This window comes from Mustelus asterias, chromosome 12 (assembly GCF_964213995.1).
Source record: "Mustelus asterias chromosome 12, sMusAst1.hap1.1, whole genome shotgun sequence".
Taxonomy (NCBI): domain Eukaryota; kingdom Metazoa; phylum Chordata; class Chondrichthyes; order Carcharhiniformes; family Triakidae; genus Mustelus; species Mustelus asterias.
In genome coordinates this window covers 43,684,359-43,696,605 of record NC_135812.1, presented here as the reverse complement: position 1 = coordinate 43,696,605, position 12,247 = coordinate 43,684,359, and the positions used below count along the sequence as shown (strand labels likewise).

At 45.2% G+C, this 12,247-nt stretch overlaps 1 protein-coding gene across 1 annotated transcript in view; it reads right to left on the bottom strand.

Moving 5' to 3' along the window:
• The window catches only part of bckdk (branched chain ketoacid dehydrogenase kinase), a 57,725-nt gene extending 45,810 nt beyond the window's left edge, over positions 1–11,915 (bottom strand). The window contains exons 1-3 of the mRNA XM_078225131.1: positions 11,404–11,915; positions 4,910–4,978; positions 2,632–2,742 (exon numbers count right to left, since the gene is read on the bottom strand). Of these exons, the coding sequence (XP_078081257.1) occupies positions 2,632–2,742; positions 4,910–4,978; positions 11,404–11,676 (453 nt within the window). The 5' untranslated portion in view covers positions 11,677–11,915. The remainder of the gene's footprint in view (positions 1–2,631; positions 2,743–4,909; positions 4,979–11,403) is intronic.
• Positions 11,916–12,247: the final 332 nt, after the last annotated feature.

Here is a 12,247-nt window from a genome sequence, read left to right as displayed (position 1 = left end):
CTCTTCCCCAGAGAGCAGTGGGGGCTGGGTTGTTGAACATATTCAAGGCGGAGTTAGATTGATTTGGAATCGACAGGGCGTCAAGGCAGCAAGGCTACAATCAGATCAACCATGGGCGGCAGGGTTAGCACTGTTTCCAGGGAGCTGGGTTCAATTCCTGCCTCGGGTCACTGTCTGGGTGGAGTTTGCACATTCTCCCTGTGTCTGCGTGGGTTTCCTCCCACAGTCCAAAGATGTGCAGGTTAGGTGGTTTGGCATGCTAAATTAACCCTTAGTGTCCCATGATGTGTAGGTTATGGAGATTAGCCGGGTAAATATGTAGGGTTACCGGGATAGGGCAGTCTGAGTAAGATACTCGTCGGAGAGACGGTGCAGACGTGATGGACCAAATGGCCTCCTTCTACACCGTAAGGATTTTATAACCTTATAGAGTGCTAATAGTATTGAATGGCAGAGTAGATTTGAGGGGCAGAAAGGCCTACCCCAGCTCCGAATTCTTGTAAGCAGTGCCATGAAGCAAGACTGGAGAGACTTTGAAAAAGCTTTATAAAGCTGATACCAATATCGAAAGATTTATCTATGCATGGGCTGCTTCTCTTAAAAGACAACTTTGTGGCGATTTCTTAAAGGTTTTGAAAAATTATGAAAGGTTTTGATAGAGTGAATAGAGAGAGAATGTTCCCGCTCGTGGGGTACAGCATAACTAGAGACTATCAATATAAAATAGTCCCCAAGAAATCCAATCGGGAATTCAGAAGAAACTTCTTCACCCAAAGAGTGGTGAGAATGGGAGAGTGGTGAGAATGTGAGAGTGGCGTGAATGGGAGAGTAGCTACCACTGGAAGTGGCTGAGGTCAGCATGCCGCGAGGGGGAGGGGAATAGAGGCTTATACTGATCGAGTCAGATCAGGAAAGATGTGAGGAGGCTTGAGTGGGTCACTAACACTGATATAGACTGTATGGGCCAAATGGCCTGTTTCTGTGCTGTACATTCTATGTAATCAACATATTGTCACGAGACATGATATAAAGGGTTCATTGTTTTCGAAGTTGTGAGATAATCTCTTGGACATGCTTGCTTACATTCTGCTCCAAAACACAGTTTTGTGGTTTCCTCAGGAAGTGCTTTTACTCCGATCAGCCAATAGATCATAATACATTTCAATCCTCATAAAGCAAATGGAATTAACAGACTTTCTACAAACACATGATGCCCGACCTTAGCAATGCTGCAGTGCTACTTTTTTCTGCTTGGCTGGTTAATTCATCAATGCCTCCAAGTAACAAACAGTTTTTAAATCTTGTAAACAATTATCAGTAAAGTTATTTCTATCCAATGTTCATGTTCCGCATGTTGCTCACGGATTAAAATGCAACAAGTAAACTGTGTGAATCTCTCTTCCTGTACTCTCACCTACTCTGTGAGCCCGAGTTGTCTCTCTTTGTACGCCTCTAACACACTTCTCTCAGTATTGTCTCTAAAAATTCAGCATGTCTGCTACGACTCTCACCAATTTTTACAGATACACCATGGAAAGCATCCTTTCCTGATGTATCACGGATGTTGGTATGGCTCCTACTCTGTTCAAGAAACCACAAGTTGTAAACGTTACCCAGTCCATCACTCAAACCAGCCTCTGATCCATTGACTCTGTCTACACTTTCTGCTGCCTCGGAAAAACAGCCAGCATAATCAAGGATTCCACACAACCCAGACATACACTCTTTCACCTTCTTCCGTCGGGAAAAAAGGTACAAAAGTCTGAGGACACGTACCAAATGACTCAAAAACAGCTTCTTCCCTGCTGTCATCAGACTTTTGAATGGACCTACCTTATATTAACCTGACCTTTTTCTATACCCTAGCTATGACTGTAACACTACATTCCACACTCTTTCCTTCTCCCCTATGTAGTCTATGAACGGTATGCTTTGTCTGTATAGTGCACAAGAAACAATACTTTTCATTGTAAACCAACACATGTGACAATAATAAATCAAATTAACTTGGAGCCTTCCCTTCTCCTGCAAGGCCCTCTTTCACCATCTCCGCTCCTTTCTATGTTCCTATTTGTAGCTTCTATTCGATGAATACTTTTTTCTCCTGCATAACTTTGAATATTTATATACAATGTTTTAGCAAAAATTCTCATTTAACCGAACAAGTGAAAGCTTTGAGTTCTGGCTGACAGATTGCTAACAAGGGATTTGGGCAGCATGGTGGCACAGTGGTTAGCACCGCTGTCTCGCAGTGCCAGGGACCGGGTTCGATTCCCGGCTTGGGTCACTGTCTGTGTGGAGTTTGCACACTCTCCCCGTGTCTGCGTGGGTTTCCTCCCACAGTCCAAAATATGTGCTGGTTAGGTGCATTGGCCGTGCTAAAGTCTCCCTCAGCGTACCCGAACAGGCACCGGAGCGTGGTGAATAGGGGATTTTCACAGTAACTTCATTGCAGTGGCACTATTGTGACACTAATAAATAAACTTTAAACCTCGCCTCATGGTGAAAGCCACAATATTTGGGTGATCAGGGGAATCAGTTTTTATGAAGGTACTTTCACTGCTAAGGCATTGGTTTCTCAATGTTGTAACATCGCTAGAGTGGATTCACTTGTTAATTGGTCACACTTACCACCTGCAGAATCGTGGGATTGCAGCCAATGATGAAGGGAAGGCTCCGAAATCCCTTAATCCGATGGGCAATGCGAACAGGCAATTCATTGTAGAGGTATCTGGCACTTCTCTGCACAATCAAGAAAAGATATTAACCTTAAAGCATCCCTGGCTTGACCCACACATTACTACATTGTACACACACACACAATAGTGCCATAGCCTATTGAACTATGGAGCAAATACTGCAAAGTGGGGTTTGGTTGGGCAGTTCACGGTTTTGTTTGGTCAGCACAGACAAAGTGGGCCGAGTGGCCTCTTTTTGTGCTGTAAACTTTCTACGATTGACTCTATGAAGATTCTTGAGGCCAACCTGAACAAATCTCAGATCTGTCCTTCAATATATACCTTGAATTGGTAAAGGAAATAAAAAGTTCAGAATAAAATATACAAGAACATGCGGCCATTTTGCGGCATTACTCATAGAACCAGCTGTTCCACAACTAATACTTCAACATTTAACAGAGGAAACTCTAGCACTCAGTAAACAGCAGAGAACATGGACTCAGATAAAAGTGAACCTGCCTGACTAACCTCCTCCACATCTCTAAGGAAGTAACAACCTGTGGACTGCAGAAGGTCTATGTACGTACCCTCCAAAGGATATATTATTGAGAAAAAGTGTTTTATCTACATTTAAACTGTGGTGAATAAAGGTGAACCTTGAGATTGGATAAGAAAATGACTAAAAAGTGGGGAACTAAGGGAACAAGTTAGAATATTAACTTCAGAGTAGTAGAAAGTACCAGAGAAGGTGCCTCGCAGCGCCGGGGGCCCAAGTTCGATTCCGGCCTCAGGTGACTGCCCGTGTGGAATCTGCACGTTCTCCCTGTGTCTATGTGGGTTTCCTCCAGGTGCTCCGGTTTCCTCTCAGTCCAAAGATGTATGGGTTAGGTAGATTGGCCATGCTAAATTGCCCCTTAGTGTCCGGGGGATTAGCAGAGTAAATATGTGGGGTTACAGGGATAGGTACCTGGGTAGGATTGTTGTTGGTGCAGGCTCAATGGGCCGAATGGCCCCTTTCTGCACTGTAGGATTCCATTTCCAACATACATCAAAATACTTGAATTCAGAAACCCTAAAACACACAGACTCACTGAAGCCTAGGAGTGGGAGAGTAGTGTCGAGGTAAAAGGCCAGCTATAATTGCATTGAAAGGCAGAGTTCCTGCTCTTATGAACCCAATTTATAAAACTGCCACCACAACTCTGGCTGGAACTGGTTACACTGGCTCTGGCTGGAACTTTATTTCAGGGGCCTGGCTGCTGGTTCAATATAGCATTCTGTAAATTCTATTGATGATGATTAAATTCCACCACGGTCCTCAGGCAGTGGGTGTAACTATTACATCAATAAAGATTCCATCCTCTCATTCATGTGATCCCTCGGATATGAACTGCACCTTCTGTCATGAAGAGCAGCAAGTTTTAGAATTCACCAATTACCTATTTGCAATTTTCCATCAAGGTTACACTATAGGAAGGATGTGAACGCATTGGAGAGAGTGCAGAAGAGGTTTACAAGAATGGTTCCAGGGATAAGAAACTTTAGCTGTGAGGATAGCTTGGAGAGGGTGGGACTATTCTCCTTAGAGAGGAAGAAGGCTAAGAGGAGATTTGATAGAGTTGTTCAAAATCACGAGGGGGCTGGACAGAGCAGATAAGGAGAAACTTGTTCCTGCTTGTAAAAGGATGAAGAATGAGACTGCACAGATTGAAAGTGATTTGCAAAAGAAACAAATGTGATGTGAGGAAAAACTTTTTTCATACAGCAAGTGGTTCAGGTCTGGAATGCGCTGCCTGAAAGTGTGGTGGAGGCAGGTTCATTCGAGGCATTCAGAGGGCATTAGATGATTACTTGAACAGAAACAATGCGCAGGGGTACGGGGAAAAGGCAGGAGAATGGCATGATGCTCATTTGGAGAGCCAGTGCAGACACAATGGGCCAAATGGCCTCCTTCTGCGCTGTGACAATTCTGTGATTCAGTTGGTAGTTTTTCCTTGTAGACTTGTACAAAAATAGAGCTTTGCAGTTAGTTAGATGACTGCTTTGTGTTTCTATCTGCATCATAATGAACTTTCTTATTGATCTTGAACCTGAGAAGCGCTTTGGGACATTAGACTTTGCCAAACGTGCGATGTTAATGCAGGCCGATGTTGTTGGGGAAGTTTCTAGCTGCTGTTTTCCCTCGGTCCTTCCCGACCTAATCACTGGACAAGGAACTCAATGCAACTTACCAGGTTATGACTCCCATCGGGGGTTTTCCCCGAATACAACATGGTAGTCGGAGTCAGACGTACGGATGCCTGAAAAACATAGCAGGAAGATTAAATCATTTATTCCTGTCTCAGCAAACATACAAATATCCTGTTTTCTTGGTCTGGTAAATTCCCCTGGCCAATAAACACAATCAGCTGTGGCTCAGTAATAGTACTCTCTGCACGCAGTCAGAGATCATGGGATCGAGTCCTATTCCACAAATCGCCCACATAATCTAGGTTGACTTGTCAGTGCAGTATCGAGGGAGTGCTACAGCTTCTTTTTGAATAAGATGGTGAAGCAATCAATGCTCCATCTGCCTTCTCTGCCCTGTGTAAAATATTCCATAGCACAATTCAATGGCGGCCCAATGTCATGGCCAACTTTACTAAAATTAAACTATAGCAATTACTAGTTGTGTGATCTTGCTGTGTATAAGTGTCAGCCTCATTTCCCTACATCATAGCAGTGGCTACAATTCAAAAAGCCCCCCCACCCCACCCACCCACCCAATATGAGGCTCCTGGGATATACTGAGATCAAAGAACAAAGAACAATACAGCACAGGAACAGGCCCTTCGGCCCTCCAAGCCCGCGCCGCTCCCTGGTCCAAACTAGACCATTCTTTTGTATCCCTCCATTCCCACTCCGTTCATATGGCTGTCTAGATAAGTCTTAAACGTTCCCAGTGTGTCCGCCTCCACCACCTTGCCTGGCAGCGCATTCCAGGCCCCCACCACCCTCTGTGTAAAATATGTCCTTCTGATATCTGTGTTAAACCTCCCCCCCTTCACCTTGAACCTATGAACCTATGATCATGAAAGGTGCTACATAAATGCAGGTTCTTTAAATTATTTCCCTGGCTTTCCAGCAATATCTAAGGATATATAAGTTAAAAAAAGAGCAGCAGGAATAATCCCCTCCTCTACCGTTCCCAGAACAGGCTTCTGTCCAACCTTCCTTCCTTCTATTTTTTCTGAAGACTACATTTTGTGCACCAGGACTTTTAAGATAACCTCCTGTTCTCAGCCAAGGTGTTTTCTTTGTCAGTAATCAGCAAGGTCAATCAATACTCTCCCCTTTTCTGTCTCTTTAATCTTCTGTGTTTAACTTTAATACCAAGTTTATTTTATGATACTTTTCTCAAATGCTTTTTGAAGGTCCACACACACATGAACTGCATGATGCTCATCAACTCCCTACTTCAAACAACATGGTCAGGTTAGTCAGTACAATTTGCTTTTTGACAAATAAATAATAGGGTGGCACGGTGGTTAGCACTGCTGCCTCAATGCGCCAGGGACCTGGGTTCAATTCCTGCCTCGGGTCACTGTCTATGCAAAGTCTGCATGTTCTCCGTGTCTGCGTGGGTTTCCTTCGGGTGCTCCGGTTTCCTCCCACAGTCTGAAAGACGTGTTGGTTAGGTGCATTGGCCGTGCTAAATTCTCCCTCAGTGTACCCAAACAGGCGTCGGAGTGTGGCAACTAGGGGATTTTTATTGTAACTTCATTTCAGTGTTAATGTATGCCTACTTCTAAGAATCATAGCATCCCAACAGCACAGCAGGAGGCCATTTGGCCCAGCGAGCCTGCACTGACAACAATCCCACCCAGGCCCTATCCCTGTAACCCCACATATTTACCCTACTAATCCCCCTGATGCTAAGGGACAACTTAGCATGGCCAATCCACCTATCCTGCACATTTTTGGACTGTGGGAGAAAACTGGAGAACCCGGAGAAAACCCACGCAGACATGGGAGCCCACGCAGACATGGGGGGGGCCGGAATTGAACCCGGGTCCTTGGCGCTACGAGTCAGCAGTGCTTGCCACCGTGCCACTAGTAAATAAACTTTAACCCCATGGTAATTAAATATGTTCACAGATTATTGGCCCTGATCTTGACTGGATCACGGATTTCTGTGCAGGAACAATGATATCTTACTGTAGCGGGACAAGGCCTTGGTGAGACCGCACCAAGAGTATTGCACGTAGTTTCAGTCTCCTTATCCAAGAAAGGATATACTTGCCATAGAGTGAGTGCAGCAAAAGTTCACCAGACTCATTCCGGGGATGGTGGGATTGTTGTATGAGGAGCAATTGGGTTGACTGGGTCTGTATGTGCTGGAATTTAGAAGAATGAGAGGGGATCTCATTGAAATGTATGAAATTGTAACAGGGCTGGACAGACTGGATGCAGGGATGATGTTTCCTCCGGCTAGGGGGAGCGGGGGCTCACAGTCTCAGAATAAGGGGGGAGGTCAATTAGAACTGAGATGAGGAGAAGCTTCTTCACTCAGAGGGTGGTGAATCTGTGGAAGTCTCTAGCACAGAAGACTGTAGAAGCCAAGTCACTGACTATATTTAAGAAGGAAATAGATCTCTAGATAGTAAAGACATCAAGGGGAATGGCAGAGAACTGGAGTGTGGAGTTGAGATAGAAGATCAGCCATGATTACATTGAATGGCGGAGCAGGCTGGAGGGGCTGAATGGCCTTCTCCTCTTTTCTATGTTTGAGAGTGGGGTGGAGTGGGGTGGGGTGGGGGGGAAGGAGAGAGACAGAGAGAGAGAGAATTGGTCCCGAGATCTGGGAAAACCAAATCAACCAGTGTTTATACCTAGAAGACAGGAAGGCAGCATCAAAATATTTCAACGGCCAACCCACCTCCTGGGAGCCTTCCTGTCTCTCTGCCATGACTGGAAATCGGCATGTTGGACACGGGTTTGGAATTTTTAAGTTTTAACATCCTCCCTGACCCTCAACCCATCCATTTTTTTGTGATTAAATTCTGCTCATCGTCTTTGCAGGTTTCCCCAACACTAAAGTTTAGCTAAGCAGTCTGGAGTCAGCGCAGAGAAGGCCCTTCGGCCCATTGGGTCTGCACTAACAATAACTAACACTAAAGGCGTGCCAATTCCATTTTCCAGCACTTGTCCCATATCCTTGAAATTTATGATGTTTCAACTGCTCACCCAAATGCTCCGGCCTCCACTACCATTCCAGATTCCCACCATCCTCAGGGAAAAAAAAATTCTCAAATCCCTTCGGAATCTCCTAAACCTTTCCCTAAAACTATGGCCCCTCGTGATTGACCTCTCAACCAAGGGAACAGCTGCTTCCCTGTCCATGCCCCTTATAATCTTATATACCACAATAATGTTTCCCCCCCCTCAGCCTTCTCTGCTCTTGAGAAAACAATCCAAGCCTTGTTACTCCACTTCTTCAGAATGTGTGTAACAGTGAAAATGCTTTAGTCATCTCACCCCACTTTCACATCCAAGGAAGGTAAGAAGATTGCGGCCAAGCCTCTGCAATTTCCACCCTTTAGCCTGACCCCAGAGAGACAAAACACTATACGCGTCGCACAATGGTAGCCATAGAAGCAACTGTCTATTCCCCTAGTGGCTCCTCTAAGATCACTGCATTTCTACAAGTTTCTCTACCGATAACAGCAATCATGATGGCTTCTGAGTTTCGATTCTTTTGCTGATAAAATAGTAAGACAAGATGCACCACCAGCTCAGCAACACCCAGTTTGGGTTTCGCCAGGGTCACCCAGCTCCTGACCTCATTACAGCCTTGGTTCAAACATGGACAAAAGAGCTTAATTCCAGAGGTGAGGTGAGAGTGACTGCCCTCAACATCAAGGCCACATTCGACTGAGTGTGGCACCAAGGAACCCTGGCAAACTGGAACCAATGGGTATCAGAGGGCAAACTCTCCACTGGTTGGAGTCATACCTGGCACACAGGAAGATGGTTGATCAGTCATCTCAGCTCCAGGACATCTAGGCCCAACCAACTTTACCTGCTTCATCAATGACCTTCCCTATGTCATAAGGTCAGAAGTGGGGATGTTCACCGATGATTGCACAATGTTCAGCACTATTTGCGACTCCTCAGATACTGAAGCAGTCCATGTTTAAATCCAACAAGATCTGGACAATATCCAGGCTTGGGCTGACAAGTGGCAAGTAACATTCGCGCCACACAAATACCAGGCAATGACCATCACCAATAAGAGAAAATCTAACCACCGCTCCTTGACATTCAACGGAGTTACAATTACCGAATCCTCCACTGTCGACATCCTTGGGGTTACCATTGACCAGAAACTCAACTGGACTCACTACATAAACACAGTGGCTACAAGAGCGAAGAGGCTAGGAATACTGCGGTGTGTAACTCACCTCCTGACTCCCCAAGCCTGTCCACCATCTACAAGGCATAAGTCAGGAGTGTGATGGGATACTCCCCACTTGCCTGGATGGGTGCAGCTCCAACAACATTCAAGAAGCTTGACACCATCCAGGACAAAGCAACCTGCTTGATTGGCACCACATCTACAAACATCCACTCCCTTCACCACCAAGGTGAAATAAAACATAAAATACGACTACTTCCATCTAGAAGGACAAGAGCAGCAGATACATGGGAACACCACCACCTGCAAGTTCCCCTCCAAGCCACTCCACTCACCATCCTGGCTTGGAAATATATCGCCGTTCCTTCGCAGTCACTGGGTAAAAATCCTGGAATTCACTCCCTACCGGCATTGTGGGTCAGCCAAATATCTCAAGAGCAACTAGGGATGGGCAATAAACGCTGGCCAACCAGCGACGCCCATGTCCCACAAATGAATTTTTAAAAAAACTTTACTTCAGTGGTAGAGTTTGTTAAGTAAATGTATCTATATTTTCAGTGTGACTGAATAAAGCATCTCCTACTAAAATAAATGTGTGTGACTGAAATTGATTCTGATTTCTCTTGCCAGCATTGAAAGAAAATGTCAAACTAGTTTGAGAAATGAGGCGCTGTATGAATGACGCATGGTAACTTTCTCGTCAGGAGGTGGTCGGGTGCCAGAAAAAAAATCAAACAAATTAAAATGATAAAAGCAAATTATCATGGATGCTGGAATGGGAAATAAAACCAGAAAATGCTGGAAAACCCCAGCAGGTCTGATAGCATCTGTGGAGAGAGAACAGAGCTCACATTTCAAGTCTGGGTGACCCTTCGTCAGAGTTCTAATTTAAATTAAAATTAATGTCAGTTTTCAGCTTCTTTAAAAGGGTAATGGCACGGTAGCACAGTGGTTAGCACTGCTGCCTCACAACGCCAGGGACCTGGGTTCAATTCCAGCTTCGGGTCACTTTGCGGAGTTTGCACATTCTCCCTGCGTGGGTTTCCTCCGGGTGCTCCGGTTTCCTCCCACAGTCCAAAGATGTGCAGGTCAGGTGCAATGGCTATGCTAAACTGCCCATTAGTTTCTCAAGGTGTGTAGGTTAGGGGGATTAGCGGGGTAAACACGTGGGGTGACGGGGATAGGGCCTGGGTGGGATGCTCAGTCAGAGTTGGTGCAGACCTGATGGGCCGAACGGCCTCCCTCTGCACTGTAAGGGTTCTATGAAAGACCAATTCCAAGAAAAATTTCTTGTAACTTCAGCTTTTATGAAATAAGTTTACCAGGCTAATAGATTGTTCCTGTTTTTTTTCTCTGATGTTCAGTCAAGAGGGATGAAAAATAAGTCTTTGGCTGCTCTCCCCGACTCCTAGTGGTCAGATGCAGAGGCACTAACAGACTCTTGCCCAGTCTAAGTGCAAGGTACAAAGGGAATCCCAAAAAAGGAGAGAAAAAAAGACAATTAAAAAAATACAAATCGGGAAAATGGCCAGCTCTCCTAGTCCCCTGTGTATTATAACCGGAATCAATTAATATGGTCAACGATTGCTTCAAGCAGTTCATACATGTCTTGGGCAGACATTATGTTTTTATTATTCTGTGCACGGGGGGGGGGGGGGGGGGGTGCTTTCCTCTCCCCCCCGGCAGATTTTACATAAGTGCAGTACAAGGGCAATCTGAAAGTCAGAAATCCCACCACAGTTGGATTTGGAAATAAATATCAGTCGCTAGCAGAGCCTCCAACAGACGAGGCTCCAGCTAGTTCAAACAGTTAAGTTAAAAATACGCTCAAACACTCCACCCCCTTTGTTAAAAATAAGATTGGTTACAGAGACAGGAAAGAAAGTGAGGGGCGGGGGGGGGGGGGGGTTGTTTGGTTAATAGATTCTCGAGAATGACAATTGGAAAATATGAGCAAATGTCAAGGCATTATGTGGTAAACAGGGTGGGGGAGGGGAGATAGTCACAACAGCATTCATCAGAAGGTCAAGCCAACTTAAATATCACTAACAAATAAATTACTTGTAGATTTCCAAAACTGTGTTTACATAACCAGTACTTAATTTTAACTAAACAACTGTTGCCATGTAATAACAAATAAATGTTGCATAAATGTAGCATAACAAGGCTTAAAATCAGTGCAGTATTTACTAACCCACTAATTGCAGCTTCATTGTTTTATGTGTGAACTGTTATTTATTTAGTCATTACACCCGTCAATTTCCCCACCCCAGTATAAGCACAACCGGGGAAGGGGAGAAGAGGGATAAAGAGTGTTATGATCTTGACCTTTTCAGCTGAGGCATCGATGGCAGATTGGTTGTAGAAAGAGGTAACAGTTTTCGACCGTTCCCTGCTCAGTTCGGAGTAGCCGGATAAGGAGGAGGAGGTGGATCTCCATCTATTCAAGGTGAGGCCGCCTGCCCGACTGAGTTTGGTGGCGGTGGTGGCTCCAGGGGAAGCCGCCACTCGATACAATCCGAGTGGATACAGTGTGGATCCTCCAGCCTTGCTACACCACACTGTCAGCGCCACTGCCCGACTTCCTGGTAAGCTGGCCATCCTTCTCCCTCTTCCCCCTCACCACCACCCTGGGAGGGTTTTATTTTATAATTTAAGCCTGCAGGCTCTCTCCTTCCCCTCCACTTTCCTCTCTTGTTTAGTCCATGAACAAAAACATTAGCTGCTTGCTTTCCAGGCACTGTTGCCCTCTGTGTTGAGCCCCGCAGCACTCAGTGTGATCCATGTCTGTGCACTGCCTAGCAAGAGGTTGCTCCAGTCAATGCCGTAACTGACCAGAGACAGACAAACAACTTTCCCCCACTTACCCCTCCATTGGTGTGTTCCAGCCTGTCATTTAAATATTAACAACATCCACACCAATCGGAAGAAAGAAATTATCCACCGCCGTTAGAAACTGGAGACGTCACCATGCCTCAATTTTATGTTTCACTGAGACGAAACTTACACAGAGCAGAATAAGAATCTTCCCCTTCCCAACACAGCTCAATATTTCAGCTTCTTCCCTGCTGCCATCAGACTTTTAAATGGACTTACCTTATATTAAACTGATCTTTCTCTACAGCCTAGCTATGACTGTGACACTACATTCTGCACTCCTTTTCTTCTAGAA